This window comes from Mesoplodon bidens (assembly GCF_964165515.1).
Source record: "Mesoplodon bidens genome assembly, chromosome: 11".
NCBI classification, from domain to species: domain Eukaryota; kingdom Metazoa; phylum Chordata; class Mammalia; order Artiodactyla; family Ziphiidae; genus Mesoplodon; species Mesoplodon bidens.
Window position 1 is genome coordinate 43,220,945 of NC_138167.1, and position 17,504 is coordinate 43,238,448.

Sequence of the window (17,504 nt, forward strand, 5' to 3'; positions counted from 1 at the left end):
CCCCAGTCTCTTCCCACTCCACACATTCTCCGTGAGTAATCTCACCTACTCCCATGGCTTTGATTATCATTTTGCCAATCTTTATCTGAATCCAGATCTCGCTCCTAAGTTCCACAATCACAAGGTAAGAGGTCTACATCTAACTTCACTGTGCTACAAATACTTCAAATTCAAACTGCTTAAAACTGAATTCACAACCTTTCCCCCACAAACCAGCTTTTATCATATGTTCTTTATCTTAAGGAATACCAAGTATCCAATCCAGAAACCTTGACTTCATCCTCAATTCCTCCTAATTTACTTAATTAATCCTGCTTCTAGTTTTTTTTCCACCTAACTTCTTTTCTTCCCTGCAGCCAGAGTGACTTTTTCTAAAATGCAAATATGATTATGTCACTCCCCTGTTTAAAAATCACTCAGTGGGGACCTCCCTGGTGGCACAGTGGTTAAGAATCCGCCTGCCAATGCAGGGGACACGGATTCGAGACCTGGTCCAGGAAGATCCCACATACCGCGGAGCACCTAAGCCCGAGCACCACAACAACTGAGCCTGCACTCTAGAGCCTGCGAGCCACAACTACTGAGCCCGCACACCACAACTACTGTAGCCCTTGCGCCTAGAGCCTGTGCTCCGCAACAAGAGAAGCCACTGCAGTGAGAAGCCCACGCACCGCAACGAAGAGTAGCCCCCGCTCGCCGCAACTAGAGAAAAGCCTGCACGCAGCAACGAAGACCCAACGCAGTCAATAAACAAATAAATAAATTTATTTTTTTTTTAAAAAAGAAAAATCACTCAGTGGCTCCCTATCCCTTTTTTTAAAAATAAACTTATTTATTTATTTTTGGCTGCGTTGGGTCTTCGTTGCTGCGTGCAGGCTTTTCTCTAGTTGCGGCGAGCGGGGGCTACTCTTCGTTGCGGTGCGTGGGCTTCTCATTGTGGTGGCTTCTCTTGTTGTGGAGCACAGGTTCCAGGCACGCGGGCTCAGTAGTTGTGGCGCACGGGCTCCGTAGTTGTGGCACACGGGCTCTAGAGCATAGGTTCAGTAGTTGCTCCGCGGCATGTGGGATCTTCCCAGACCAGGGATCAAACCCTGTTCCCTGCACTGGCAGGCAGATTCTTAACCGCTGCGCCACCAGGGAAGTCCCTCCCTAGGCCTTTTAGAACAGGCTCAAACCCCATGACAGGACATCCAAGGCCCCAACTTACCTCTCCAAATCTGTCTCTTGACAACATCTTCATTTTTGTAACCTGGGCTATATGAATTTCTTAGAACTTGCCATGCTCCCTTTTGCCTCGAAATCTTGATAGTTTCTCTGCCTAAAGTATCTTTCTCTGCCTTAAGCAACTTCCCTGCCTTTCCATCCCCACCCCCACCACTCCAGCGCGCGCGCGCGCGCACACACACACACACACACACACACACACTTTCCCTGTTTAATTCTTCAGGTCTATCTGTCTCCAGGTTTTCCTGGATCCTCCAGGGCCAGCTTAAGTATCCTTCTAAAGCACTTTAGGTTTATACATCATAATCCCTTATTATATCACAACAGTTTATCTGTTTTTCACTAATTTGCAAGCCCTTTGAGAGCAGAGATTCTGTCTTTTTTTATTTAATAAGCACATATACTGCACTTACAAAGTACCAGGCACTTTTCTACATGCTTTATAAATAGCTACTCTTTCATTCCTCATAACAACCCTATGAGGTAGGTCATAGAGAAGTACTATTATTATTTATAGACAAATCGAGGCAAGGCATAGAGAAGCTAAGTAACTTGCTCAAGATCACATAGCCAGTAAGTGGTAGAGCTGGAATTCAAACACAGGTAATCTGGTTTCAGAATCCATTATCTTAACCTCTATGCTATCTTATTAACTAATGTATCAAGTGAAGCACCTAGTAAATAGAATGTATTCAATAAACATTTCTTCAATAATTAGAATTATTCCTTAACACCTGTACTTGGGACACTTATGGAGACTAGAAAAGGATGTCAGGAGGGGCTAAAAATCCCTAAAGAAGATTAGCTGGGACCTCATATCTCACCCTTTCAAACCGCTAAACAGATCCTCGGTGACCTTGTGCACTTGTAGCACATCTTCCCGTATGAGGGTGATGTACAGGGAACCCTGCAGACACAGCTTCCACAGCTTCTGGCACTGGCTATTGGAGTTGAGGCACCCGTGACAAAGAAGAAACCCAACTGTGGGTGGGTAAAACAGTGCAGAGGAAGACTTTTAGAATCTGATCTCCATATAACATGCTATGTATGTTCCCACCTCATCCCACAAAACTTACTGACAATCCAGCGCTCCATCACTTCCACAGACAGGTACTCACAGGCCATCTATGAGAAGAGAGGCAGAGATGGTCTAGCAGTTATTTAACTTGGTCTACGCTAAAGACTAAGGCAGTCAAGACAAGGGCAGTTAAGCTAGAATTTGAGTATCAAAACCAACTTTTATTTTACCAGACTGGATAAGGGCACTTTGATAGGCCAATATCTGGGAAACCTGCCAATAATGGAGGTGAGGCACTAGAAGTGGAGTGAGGAAAAAAGAATATAGTTGAGAAAAGAAAAAGGAACTTGGACTGGAAGTGAGGACAAACAAATGGTTTGACATAACTTCTCTTCAACAATTCAGGAGAGTAATACTCAAAAACTCATGATTTCCCTCTCCCTTGGATTCTTTTACCATGTAAAGTATACATCACTTGTTTGGTGCTTCTCATACTCTTGTACCGTCAGTTGTATTTTTATGAATACATGGCATATCTTCCTACTAGATTATAAATTCTTTGAAGCAAGGACCTTGGGCTGATAGTGGTTGAATAAAAACATTTGTTAATTAATTGACATCTATGCTCAAGTTCCTGCTGGGCTGAATAGGCGCCTAATGACTCAGTTTCATCCATTCATTCATTCTATGAACATTTATTAAATTCCTTCTGTGGGCAGGCACACACTAATCCTGGTCCAAAGAAAAGCTCCAACCCAACTATGATTTTTTTTAGCCACAAGAGGCGATCAACTCAGAGGTATATCCTAGAAGAGGGCTAAAGCACTCTTAGGGCTGATATTTCCTGAAAAGAAGCACCCTCTAAAGAGATGGCCTTGGAAAGAGAATGCTTCCACTGACAAGAGGAAAAGGGAACTCACTGTGTCTGAATTAGCAGGGTTAATCATGGCTGCAGGGGTGCTGATGAGACTTAGAAGCTGGGCACTACGCCACTGCTCAGCCCCCTGGTTCCTTCGGACAAACAGAAAGTGCAAAGAAAGCAGGGCTCCACTCACAGCCTGTGGAGAAAAACAAATGAATCTTCAATGTCAATGATCGGGACAACATACTTCTGCCTGAGGAATTCTCCACTCTCTCAAGAAACTTGCCTTTGTGTGAGGCCCAAACTCCTCTGTCAGCTTCTTCAGAGGGTGGTCATACTCCAAGACCATCTGACCCAGACGGGCAAAACTGGGGTCACTGGAAGCATAGGAAAAAGGAGTTACAGCCCTCCCTTAAACATGACGTAAACTCTCATGTTTGCATATAGGATAACGATGTGTACATAGTCTGGTATTCTCCACCACCTCCAAAGATACTAAACTGTGAATTACATATACAGATAACTCACTCCAGGCCCAGGTATAACTAAGACAGAATCACATTACTTGGGGCTGGTCCATGAAAGTTTCTTCCTTATAAGCACCTGAAATAAGGTTGGACACATGATAGGTATTCTATAAATTCATATTTATTAGTCATAAAATCAAGTAATATGGCTGGACCCAAATCTGTATACAACCCAAAAGAATATATATACATTCAAAGCGAATGGTAAGTCATGTGCCTAGCTATTCATGTAGGCACATGGGAATACACATCATACATAGAACAATGTTCCACAGCCCACTCTGATCCCTCTGGTCTTTATTTTTTTCAGCCCTTAAATACTTTTATTTGCACTAATGGAAAGGCAAAGAATTGCAGATAATCCAAAATCCATTTATATTTGGCTCCAAATGTATTTTCATACATTACTTACCTCTAATGGCTTTAACTTTACTAATATTATTCCTACCAATATTAAAAAGAATTTTCTTTGCCTTTTGCAATAACCTCAAAAGCAGAGTGGCATGGGCTTCCCTGGTGGCGCAGTGGTTGAGAGTCCGCCTGCTGATGCAGGGGACACGGGTTCATGCCCCGGTCCGGGAGGATCCCACATGCCGCGGAGCGGCTAGGCCCGTGAGCCATGACCGCTGAGCCTGCACGTCCGGAGCCTGTGCTCCACAACAGGAGAAGCCACAACACTGAGAGGCCTGCGTACCGCAAAAAACAAAACAACAACAACAAAAAAAAACAGAGTGGCAGCCAGCCCAGGATTAAAAACTCATTAGAGACAGTGGAATTGTTTTATTTTGCCTGGGTTATCATATAGATTATAGATTCTCACATGAGAAAGCATGCCATCTATTTCTCTTGTATCCACCTTTACCGCATAGCGCCATGTATGAGATTCTTCATTTTGTATATCTCAACTCACCTATGTCCATGCAGCATCTCATGGGCACAGTTGTACACGCCAATGAGCACCCGTCGATCCTCAATCCGTGACAGAAGTAAAATAACTGAGGTATAGGTCACTATCAAGTCCAGGTAACTCCGAGTGAAGTCAAAGTTGAGATTCTACAAGGAAAATACATAGGAACCCAAGAACAGCAAGGCCTATTAACCACTATTTCCCCAACCATTCCAGACAGCGATAAACAGACTCTGGAAAGACCTATTTAGAAGGAGAAACTGACAAGACTGCAAATTCAGAAGGAGAAAATTTTAACAAAATTCAGGAGCTAAAAGTGAGCTCAAGATATAAGGAGGCCAGGAAATAAGGTGACATTTAGAGGTTGGAGGAGGTAGAATAAGAAGATTTTTATGTGAATTCTGGATTAAATAAATCACATTGCTGATCTGCTTAACATGTAAATACACTTTAACTTCAACATTTTTACAAAAGAATTATAGCCCTGGAATTAATAGCCATTCATTCATTATACAGTATACATTATATTATATATATTATATTATAGTCCTGGGGGAAGAGCCATTCCTCCAGTCCCATCTCACCCCACACTGTCCCAACAGAGACAATTTCCGTGGCTCTAGGATAGAAGAGAATTGCCAAGAATCTTACAATATCAAAATGGCACTGGCAGGCATCAATCGTGTTGAGAAGTTCATATACATGATCCTGGGGGTAGAATCAGAGGTGAGAATGAATAAAGAATAAAGAGAAGATGACATGTACTACCAGAATTTGAGGGGAAGGTTCTCTCCCTTGGAGGTCCTAGAAAGCCACTGAATAACACAAGAGAGGGTTGCTGAGTAGAGGGAGTTCCTCCTCCGTAAGCTGTCCATGGGCCCCTATCAGGCTACCCTACTGGATGCCCATGTCTCCACAGGCACAAGTCACTACTACATTATGCACACTTTCCCTGATATTATCATCCCAGTGCCCCCTTCCTCCACAGAAAAAGGTTACAAGATGCAGACCATCTGATAGGCTGTTCCTAAAATACCAAAAATCAGACACATTTTTATTGATGAATCCCAAAATCAGTCTGTTCTTCGATTCTGTCTCTTATTCTCAGAAGTTAATCATTAACAAATGGGAAAACTACCCAACTTTCTACATGTTTCTGTTTACTGATCACCTACTATGTACTAAGTATTTACTAGGTAAGTTGCATAAACTTCATTTAACCTCATTTCAGTGTGAGAGGGATTCTTTTTCTTTTCATACATAATTTTACCTAAATAAATATGCAGTTTTACTGTGGACACGTCCCTCCCCGCAACATCAGCACCCACCCTCCATCCTGCCCAACCCTCAGGTAAACCAGTTTAACAACCTGGTATGTCCTTTCTTAATTTTCATCCTATTTATATAATCCTATTAGATAGGGAGAAAAAGAGAGAGAGGGGTCTTTTTGAAAATCATTTGTGTTAAAATTTTGAGATAATATTACACTGTTCTTATCATTTTACTTTTCTTATTCAACCTTACCTGCTAAAATTCCTCAAGTCATCTGGTAGAGCACTAATGTACTTCTTATTAAGGGCTGCATATTAGCCCATGGTATGGCCAATTCATTCAGCCTTTTTCCCACTGATGAGTGTTTGCTTTGTTCCAATTCCTGGCCCTATCCACTGCACATTGGTACTTTCATTTCTACAAAAGTGGAACGGCTAGATCAAAGGGTATATATATTTTTATTTTTAAAATACGTTGCCAAAAGATTTGAACAGGTTCTTTACAATTAAAAATATAAAAATGATGAACAAGCACATGAAAAGACGCCCAATAATATTAGTCATCAGGGAAATGCAAATTAAAATCACAAGAAGATATCACTACACACCCATCAGAATGACTAAAATTCGGGAGTTCCCTGGTGGTCCAGAGGTTAGGACTTGGCGCTATCACTTCAGTGGCCCAGGTTCAATCCCTGTTCAGGGAACTAAGATTCTGAAAACTGTTTGGCACGGCCAAAAGACAACAAAAAAAGAATGACTAAAAGCAAGTGTTGATGAGAATGTGGAGCAACTGGAACACTAATATATTGCTGACGGGAAGGGAAAATGGAACCATGACTTTGGAAAAAATGTTTGGCAGTTTCTTATAAAATTAAACATATACATACCATATGATTTAGCAATTCAACTTCTAGATTATTTACCCAAGTGAAATGAAAAATGATTTGTACTCAAATGTTTATGGCAACTTGTGCATAATGGCCCAAAACTGGACACAACCCAAAAGTCCATCAACAGGTAAGTGGATAAACAGATTGTATCCATACAGTGAAATAGTGCTCAGCAAAAATAGGAAATGAATCATGAAACATAAACAAATCTTAAAAACATGCTGAGTGAAGGAAGCCAGACACAAAAGAAAAGATGCTATATAGATTCTAATTATATATATGAACCCCTGAAAAAGAAAAACCTAATCTGGAAAGCAGACCAGTGGTTGCCTGGGGCCAGGAGTCAGGGAGGTAGGGATGGACTGAGGAAAAAAAAGGTGCAGGGAAGCTTTGGGTTGCTGGTAATTTTCTGTACTTTTTTTTTTTTTTTTTTGCGATACGTGGGCCTCTCACTGTTGTGGTCTCTCCCGCTGCGGAGCACAGGCTCCGGATGCGCAGGCTCAGTGGCCATGGCTCACGGGCCCAGCTGCTCCGCGGCATGTGGGATCCTCCCGGACCGGGGCACGAACCCGTGTCCCCTGCATTGGCAGGCAGACTCTCAACCACTGCGCCACCAGGGAAGCCCTAATTTTCTGTACTTTGTGGCAGTTGTTACACAGGTGTATACATTTGCAAACTTATTAAATGTATGGGGAAAAATGTTTCCAAGTTACCTTCCCCAAAAGGCTGTATCTAAAGTAACATATGGGGAAACTGAGGCTAAGAGCAGTGAAGAAACTCCCCAAAGATCACAAAACTAGTAAGGCAAAGTATCAGAATTAGAACCCGGAGGCCATGATCTTCTGTATATACTACATGATCTCAAGACCTCTGTCTAGGTCTATGCTGCCTCCTTTGCTGGGAGGGCCTGTCTACAACTCCTTCCTGCAACTCAGTTCCCAAGGGATATAAGATATAACTGAAGTTTGCTTTCAGCCGCTCATACAACCAGTGTCACTATACTGTAAAGACAGAATCAGAAGGGAATGGATTTAACATCTGCTTGGCCTATTACTTTATTATATGCTAAACACTGTACTAGATGTTTTCAATGTGTTATCTCATTTAATTCTCACAAATACCCCATGTAGTAAATCTCATTTCCCCTTTTATAGATAAAGAAACTGGGAGTCAAAGAGTTTCTTGTCTAAAGCCATACAGTTTGTAAGTGATAAAGCTGAGATTTAAAACCAGGTCTGTCTGATTCAGAGCCTACCTACTTTACAATGCACAATATCTCCCTGTCTCTGTTTCCCTTCCTGCCCTGCATGAGGCATACTAGGTTCCTTGGGCTCAGAACTTTACCACTGCAGCAACCAGAGGTATCCTTAAATCTCCTTTGGACAAGTTTTCTAGTAATAGACTTTCTATATGCTTCCAGCATTCTTCTACTACCTCCACCAGTGCCTACCTTCTTCCTAATCACTACTCTCAATTCCAAGTGAATTAACCTCTGACCTGACCCTCCTTCAGACCTTACGGTCTTCCGTGTCCCAACTTCTCTCTTCATTCCATGATCTAATGAACAGCCTGGATTAGCTCCCTAGAGAAAACACAGGACACCCAAAGCAGAGTCCCATACTCTTGTACCATCTGAAGAAATACTATAATACCATCACAAACTTAAATGGCTCAGATGACTAAAATTTGTGTTATTTCTTGAATATATAAATAATAGGTGTTCGTTGCAGAAAAATTAGAAAATACAAACATAATTTCTATTTATTTATTTATTTATTTATTTATTTATTTTATGCGGTACGCGGGCCTCTCACTGTTGTGGCCTCTCCCGTCACGGAGCACAGGCTCCAGACGCGCAGGCTCAGCGGCCATGGCTCACGGGCCCAGCCGCTCCGCGGCATGTGGAATCTTCCCGGACCGGGGCATGAACCCGTGTCCCCTGCATCAGCAGGCGGACTCTCAACCACTGTGCCACCAGGGAAGCCCTCAATTTATTTTTAAAGCCACTCATAATCTCACTATGTAAGGAAGTTCCAACCTTATTTCTATGCATATTTATCTATGTAAATATACATTTTAGGGACATCTCCTGTCGTAAGCTACATTGTAATTTGCTTTTATACTAAAGAACATGTGAAGAGCATTTTTCCATGCCAATTAATATAAATATGTGCTATCTTTAACAGCTGTATAATATTCATTTATAGACATATACTCTGAACTTTTAACTAAGCCTCTATTTTTTGAATATATCAATTATCAAGTTGTCACTATCATAAATAATGCAACAGAGTACATTCTTGTACATATACCTTTGCACTTCTGATTGTTTCCTTAAGACAAATTTCTAGAATTAGAATTGTTACATTTAAAAGTATATACTTTTAGGGGCTTCCCTGGTGGCGCAGCAGTTGAGAGTCTGTCTGCTAATGCAGGGGACACGGGTTCGGGCCCTGGCCTGGGAGGATCCCACATGCCGTGGACCAACTGGGCCTGTGAGCCACAACTACTGAGCCTGCACGTCTGGAGCCTGTGCTCCGCAACAAGAGAGGCCGCGATAGTGAGAGGCCCGCGCACCGCGATGAAGAGTGGCCCCCACTTGCCACAATTGGAAAAAGCCCTGGCACAGAAACGAAGACCCAACACAGCAAAAATAAATAAATTAATAAACTCCTACCCCCAAAATCTTCTAAATAAATAAATACTCAGTCTCTAAGTATCATTTTTAAAAAAAGTATATATATATATATATATTTGCGAAGCACAGGCTCCGGACGCGCAGGCTCAGCGGCCATGGCTCACGGGCCTAGCCGCTCCACGGCATGTGGGATCTTCCCGGTCCGGGGCACGAACCTGTGTGCCCTGCATCGGCAGGCGGACTCTCAACCACTGCGCCACCAGGGAAGCCCTAAAAGTATATATTTTTAAGACTTTTGAAACACCATATCGATCTGCCCTTCAAAAACATTGTACTAAATAATTTTTCACAGTTTATGTTTACAAAAATAGTATATGCTCATTGTTTAAAACTCAATTTATCATCCATGTATTATGCCACCAAACACTGTTAACAATTAGACAAATCCAAATTGAGGGAAATTCTGAAAAATAACTAGTCTGGATGCTTCAAAAAGGTCAGTGTCATGAAAGACAAAATAAGGCTGAGAACTATTCTAGATTAAAGACTAAAGCAACATGACAACTAAGAGACATGACATCATAAATTCAATGTGTGATCCTTGAGACAACTAGAGGAATATGAATATGGGTTATATATTAACTATAACATTGTAGCAATTTTACATTTCCTGAGTACGATAATTGTATTAAGGTTAGGTAAGAAAATATTCTTGCTCTTAGCAGATGTATGCTAAAGTATTCAGGGAGGGAAATGTCATGATGCCTGCAACTAACTCAAATGGTTCAAGAAAAAAAAAAAAGGTAAGCAAACATGGCAAAATACTAAAAATCAGGACATCCAGGGGGAGAGTAGAACAATATTCATTGTACCATTCTTGAAATTTTTCAGTAGATTTGTAATAAACTGTTGGGTAAGAATACTTAAAATTTTAACTCAAATAATACAAAAATGTATAGTGCAATAAGTTAAAGCCAATCATAATAATCCACCCCCAAAGGCAGGTATTTTTAACAGTTTAATGTGAAATATTCCAAATCTTTCATATATATATATATATATATATATATATATATATATATATAACACTATGTGTATATAAGTTTATGTATCTTTTAAAACAAAAATAAAATTGTATCATACACTATTCTGCATTCACTTTCATTTAACAATACAACTTAGATATCCCTCCAAATATCAATACATCTTATTTTTTCAAGAAACAGGAAAAAGGAACATAAAAGAACATCCAAACATTGGGGACCTGGGCTAGAGAGAGCTCACCCGAAATTCCATAACGTCCACAAATGACTGGTAGTAGTTGGTGAGGAATCTAATTATCTCAGATTTTTCCCGATGTACTGGTCCTAAATGTTGCTGAGAGAAACAAAATAAAAAACACAAATTAAGAAGACAATTGATCAAAGTAACCCAAGAAGAACAGGGGTTGTACCTTAAACATTCTTAAAGAGGATTAAAATACACTGACAGGGGCTTCCCTGGTGGCGCAGTGGTTGAGAATCTGCCTGCTAATGCAGGGCACATGGGTTTGAGCCCTGGTCTGGGAGGATCCCACATGCCGCGGAGCAACTAGGCCCGCGAGCCACAACTACTGAGCCTGTGCGTCTGGAGCCTGTGCTCCGCAATGGGAGAGGCCGCGATAGTGAGAGGCCCGCGCACCACGATGAAGAGTGGCCCCCGCTTGCCACAACTAGAGAAAGCCCTCGCACAGAAACGAAGACCCAACACAGCAAAAAAATAAATAAATAAAAATAAAATACACTGACAGGAAGTTGGAAAGTCTTCGAACTCTGAAGGTTTTTAAACAGAGATTATTCTCTATCTAGGCAGGATGGTTGCATGCAATCCTGACTGGATATAGAGTGTGAAATGAGAGGAAATTTCAAGGTCTCTTTCAGCTAAAGAGGTTTATTATTCATATCAAAGTCAAAAGAAGCTGAATGAGAAGATGCTATAGGTAAGATGGTAAGAAATCTAGGGCTAACATTTAATAAGGGAGAAGTAAGGCATATGACACTAGATACATAACTCTAAGGCAATAACCGAGAAAACACTGAGGGGAAATAGGAACAACAATAAAATATATGCAACTGCTTCATCGATAGAGCTGTCTTTCTTGGTAAGAACAAAGTGTTCTTGTGAATCTTACAATGGAGAAAGGGGCAATGCTTTGCTCCAGTTTACCCTAGGAGAATCCCATCTTATCTCAGAATTCTTAAGACTACAACAACCTGAAGCCCTGTGGTTGAGCTTAGGAAAACTAAAAGAAGGCTACTCCATCCTCTGCCAAGTTCAAAGAGAGGCAGTCAAAAGAGAGTTTGAACCATCCAAGCACAGAGTTATTTCAGAGAAAGGAGAGAAGAGGGACAGCATTCTCACCGTGCTGTTTCGGACATCTATGTTGGGAAATTTCTTGTTGATGTACTTGAGAGATGATTCCATGGACTTTTCCAGTAAGAAAGGGGGCTTGGATTTGGGGTCTGAACAAGTCTGCACAAATAAATAACACAATATTTCAACCCTTTCTCCTGCTCCTTGGAAACATACCTCTTCCTGCATCATGCATTCTCACACAATCTCTCTTAGGGAAAGGGAATCTGGGAATTAATTATAAAAGTATAAGAGTAGGTCAGGAACAAGTTCCAGGACATTAAGCCAACTATCAGAAGAGCTAAATAAACTCAGCATTTCGTCTTGCTGGGTAAAGTTTAACATCTGCTCGCCCGGCACAAAGAGGAAGCTCTCTCCTCACCCCTCAGCTGAAGCCGGAAGGAGTGAGAAAAGCAGCTGCTCAGGAGTTAGACGCTGTGGGAGAATCAGTGTCACAATTATGTCCACTATATAAGCATCCTATCCCAAAGGGCATTTATAGGGGGCATGGAGACAGAGAAACTATGTCTCCAGTGATTTGTTTTATTATGAAATGCACCAAAGTCTCCTCCCCCAAGTCCGCTATTTTCTCTTCCAGAAATTCCCCACTCCCACCCGTCTTTATCTCTTAACTTCACTAGGCCCAGCCCCTAGCCCACCTCTTGCCACCAGCTTCTCCCAATTCCAAAGTTCTTACCCTAAACACACATATATATAACCACAGCAAGAACTGTCTCAGAGTCTAAGTCCCTCAGAAGGTACCTACTCTTTTTTGAATCCAAATAGCATATCTATTTTTTCCTTTTAGGGAAAGTACTTGCATGAAAAAGTTTTTGCCAGAGACCCAACTTTGGCTGTCTTCAGAGTGTGGGGGACTAGCACTAAACAATAAGACCCAGAATTCTAGACCCAGACTTTTATCCAGGAGACCCGGAACACAGTTATTTCCCATCCCACCTCTAACCCCAGCAGGAAGCAGACACCCTCGTTGGGGTGAGATTCATACCAAGAAAGGCGGAAGCCCTGAAAAAAAGCCTCCACTTCTGCCTCCCAGCACTGGCTGTCCTACATAATCCGAGTGACTGAAGGCCAGTTAAACTAGTGAGAAAGAGGAGCAAGCCTAACGGCTGGACCTGCCTCAGGGTTCCCTGCCTTACTACTGCTGGAATAGTCAGTACTAGTCCACTTGCTTATGCTTACCTTCTTGATGTTATACATTCGGATGAGAACCCCCTGACCTCGGTCATTCAGGATAGTGAGCTTCTCTGCTAATTTATGCTGGTAGGCAGAAGTCAAAGACATGATGGCCACGGAGAGAGAGGAGCATCCAGACAGCAATGCCTGATCTCCCCAAACACTTTCAGCTTGGGTGGTGACACCCTCTGGGCGGAGGCACCCAGCCTGGTTGGTGCGCTGGTCTTCCCGTTGCCTCTACAATTGGCTCATGGCTGAAAGCAGTCATTACACCTCACAGGCCCTCCGAATCTTCTGTGCTTCCTCTTGCACACTCAGCAGGGGAGACTTCCTCTTTCTAGCTGTGCAGCATTTTTGGTAAGACTGTAAAATGTGTGGAAGTGGGGGAAAGGGGCAGGCTTTCAAGGCTCTTCACAGGCTGCCACCAACCTTTTTGGCCTTACCCTTCCACTAGTGCCCTATATAAAGCTCCACACCAGACAAAAAGTATCAACCACCCCAGGCCCATCCACCTATATACTTTCCCTCTTTTATATCCCCATCAAGAATGCCTATGTTATTCTCTCCTGAACCTTAAGCCTATTCACATTTTAGGGCCTAGATTAAATTCTAACTCCTCCAAACTACCCCATTCAATGTCAAACATTATATAACACTGTATTCCTTGTTATATTTTTAAGTATATGTCTTATCTCCCCAACTACATCATAAGCTCCTTAATGACAGGAATTGTATCCAACACTTCTCTATATCCCTCTAGCACAATGATTCTCAGTGTGGTCACATTAGCATCACCTGGAAACTTATCAGACATGCAAATTCTCAGGTCCCACCCCAAACCTACTGAATCCAAAACTCTGGGGTAGTATCCAGCACTCTGTTTTAACAAGCCCTCCAGGTTAAATTCAATGCTCTCCCAGGTTTGAGAACCACCACTTAAGTACAATGATTCTTAAAGGTGCTTAAGAAACTGAGATCAATCCCTGTCTCCTGAGATTCAGGATTGGCAGGTCTGCAGTGGGGTCTAGAAGTGTGCATTAACAAGTACTCTAGGAGGTTTTGGTGCAAATGTTCCATTGGACACATATTGAGAAACAATTATCTAGAACACCACCTCTTAGACACAATAGCCACTCAATAAATATGCTGATTTATTTGTTGAATTATTAAGACTAAACTGGGAAATAGGCTCCATAAAGAAGAACCAAATTAACTGAGATTAACAAGAGGAAATTAATGACAGACTTTAAATCTTAGAAGACTAGATAAATTTTAGCACTATAATATTTTTGTCACTCCAAGTTAGGCCTTAACTCCCTAACTCAAGAAAATCAGCTCCCTTTCAAGTTTCTTTCAAGGCAAAAAGCAGAAAGTCCTCAGAAAATTCTAAATCAAACAGAATTGTCTTCATATCTACCTCCTTTCTAACACCTTTTCAAATAAACAAGAAGATGGAATAAAATTCCAAATATCTCTAAGGTAGACTTTGCATTTTCGGAAAACAGAATCTTCCTTCCAGCTTATTTACTGCAATTGAGTCCCTAGAAGGCTATGGGCCTAGCATAAGGTGAGATTGGCCCCAAATATTTGAATTACCTGCTGTTACCAACGAAACTCAGGTTCTACTAAAGAGATCCGTGAGGTTTCTATTGGTCTTTCACCTTGATGGAGGAGAATAAAGGGCAGGCAGTAAGACACCAATATCCACGGAGCTGACCAGCAGTATAACAGCAGCCTCCTTATGGGTTAGTATAGTTCCTATTGGATCTTTCTCACTTGCATTTCTTATCCCCATCCAAAAAATTTTGTTAAAGACACTCCATGCCAAGCCAATCTTATGCTCTGCTCCCCTATTATGTACTCACCAGCTTAGTGGGGACCATGTTCTCAGTGTCCTATATTCATTTTTCATTTCTGCCTTTCTCATTTATATATGCTTTCCCTCTTGCTGACCCAAATCCCAGTCAATCTTCTGGATCTAGCACAAACAATCCCAAGTCCAGCCCTTGCTGAACTCCTACAGCACTTGGTCTATAGCACATATTTTACACCTAAATTAGTTTTTACCTTTAATTGCCCATTTCACATTATACTGCCACCTCAGCTGAACTGTAAGATTGCTAGAGCCTAGAAACACTTATTTGCCTGTACTTGGCATATGGGAAAAGCCTACATTTTGGAATCAGACAGAATTCTGGGTTCAATAGTTGAGTACAGTGGACTGAGCCTTATGACTTAGAGGCTAGGATCCCAGGTTCTAGAGCCAGATAGCCTGAGTTCACATCCCAACTCTATCACTTAGCAACTTTGATCCAGTGTCCCTGTCTGTAAAATTGAGATGATATTAATAGTTCCTATCTCTTGGGAGTACTGTGTGTATTAATTAAGTTACTGCATGTAAAGTGATGACCTGGTTATTTACTATGTACCAGGTACTTTAAGCGCTTGACATGTATTACATCAAACAATAGTAATAATGATACTCAAACACTTGCTAGCTTTTTTTTTTCAGAGAAAACAACCGACAGTATTTATTGCCACTGATAAAATACAAACTGTCAAGCAGAAATGACAATTTTGGAAAACTTTTATCCACTACTATGAGCCTGACAGATTCCCGATACTTAAAGTCGCTCCTGGGGCTTCCCTGGTGGCGCAGTGGTTAAGAATCCACCTGCCAGTGCAGGGGACACGGGTTCGTGCCCCGGTCCGGGAGGATCCCACATGCCGCAGAGCGGCTGGGCCCGTGAGTCACAACTACTGAGCCTGTACTGCACGTCTGGAGCCTGTGCTCCTCAACGGGAGAGGCTGCGACAGTGAGAGGCCCGCGCACCGCGATGAAGAGTGGCCCCCACTCCGCAACTGGAGAAAGCCCACGCACAGAAGTGAAGACCCAATACAGCCAAAAATTAATTAATTAATTAATTAATTAATTATTTTAAAAAAGAAAAAGTCGTTCCTGATGACATCAACACTTACTAACTTTGTAACTTTAAGCTATCTACCACCATTGAGTTGGTTTCCTAATCTATACAATGGCAGTAATCCCTCATACAACTGTGCAAGTAATTATATGACATGGTGTATGTAAATATTTGGCTCAAGACCTGGTACACTGGATTAGGAACGCCAAATATAAATTTTTGATTTTTTTAGCATGTAGTGAGCTTATGTTGCTTTCTGTGGAATTCTATTTGGCACCCCATAAAGAAAAAGGCCAGGTTTAAAGATGAGACCAATCATGCCAACAGGTAATCTCTAGAGGAACTTCACTGGAAACATTATGTGTCAGGTTCTGCTGGAAACTGGAGGAACCCTTCTAAGGGGAGTTTAATTACCCCAGAGCAGGGTCTAGTAACCCTGGCTACAAATCAGAATACCCTGTGGAACTCTCTTAAAGCCACAGTTAGCCAGACCCCATTCATGAAGATTCTAATACAACAGTTCTGGAGTGGGGTCAAAGGCTCTGTCACTTTAAAACTACTCAGTGATTCTCATGCACAACCAGGCTTGAGAACCACTTCTCAAGACCTAACTATGACATCAAAAGCTTCCAAACCTCTGAGAAACCACAGAACACATGATGGGAGAAGAGGAATTGAGTAGAAAGTTGCTTCACACCACTTGAACAGAAAGTTGCTTCACATCACTTGACTGAAAGGTACTTTGCTTTCCCTCCCGTCAAACTTCAGCTATTTGCCTTGTTTTGCCTTACAGAAGGATTGTTCTCCTGTTCAAGTGACCCTGCCCTTCGGATTCTTGAGAGTCACTGTTTTAAGAATAAGTTTGGTCTAAAAAGCCTTTAGACTAGGTTTAAGTGTCAAGCTAGCATCAAGGTTGGAATACTCTTGCCAAGTCTAACAAATGGTATTAAACCAAATGGCATCCATTATAGTGTTGGCCTCTCTACATGGGATATTCAGCTATCAATAATTAGGTGAACGATCCCAGGTCACCAATTCTTGAGGCCTATTCCTGAAGCACTCTTTGTTTATTAAGACCAGCCTTTCAGTCCAATCAAACTTCAAATTTTTCTAGGCTGCTGGCTAAAAATAAGGGTTTGAGGTTATCTAAAGACTACATTTAGGTATTAAAGCTCTTTTTCCATTATCTTTAAGAATCTTCATTGTAAAACAACTATACCCCAATAATAATAATTAAAAAAAGAAAGAAGAAGAATCTAAAGATAGCTATGCGATGTTGGATTATACTGCGCCTTTATATTCAGGGAGCCAATTCACTTCAGAGTAATTGCTCACGGCTCTACTATAACCAATAATATGCATTGTAAGCTTTAAAAAACACCTTGGCTTGTGTTCCTGAAAGGTACCTGAGTTTAAATCCCTAGACTTAATCACCTAAATGCCCTCAGGAAAATCTGACATTTAACAGTCTAGCTCTGTGCCCTTTGTCTATGCCCTAGGCATGATGTAAAGTAGAATTGAAATGGGCTATTCTAGGCACTTTTCTATCCCTACTGCTTATGGCAGTCTGCCTTGATCTTTTTCCCCCTTATCAGACTGTGCTGTCTCTGCTTTGCAGAAATCTCAACTGTAGCTGTTGCCTGGAAACTTGGGAG

General features: G+C 41.6%; 1 protein-coding gene across 1 annotated transcript in view; it reads right to left on the bottom strand.

The window, feature by feature from the left end:
* The window catches only part of NCKAP1L (NCK associated protein 1 like), a gene marked incomplete at its 5' end in the record, with an annotated part of 46,013 nt that extends 32,980 nt beyond the window's left edge, over nt 1-13,033 (bottom strand). The window contains 9 exons of the mRNA XM_081250151.1: nt 2,049-2,205; nt 2,301-2,349; nt 3,163-3,300; nt 3,391-3,481; nt 4,542-4,684; nt 5,190-5,246; nt 10,625-10,717; nt 11,741-11,851; nt 12,932-13,033. Of these exons, the coding sequence (XP_081106277.1) occupies nt 2,049-2,205; nt 2,301-2,349; nt 3,163-3,300; nt 3,391-3,481; nt 4,542-4,684; nt 5,190-5,246; nt 10,625-10,717; nt 11,741-11,851; nt 12,932-13,033 (941 nt within the window). The remainder of the gene's footprint in view (nt 1-2,048; nt 2,206-2,300; nt 2,350-3,162; nt 3,301-3,390; nt 3,482-4,541; nt 4,685-5,189; nt 5,247-10,624; nt 10,718-11,740; nt 11,852-12,931) is intronic.
* Between the last annotated feature and the right edge of the window lie 4,471 nt (nt 13,034-17,504).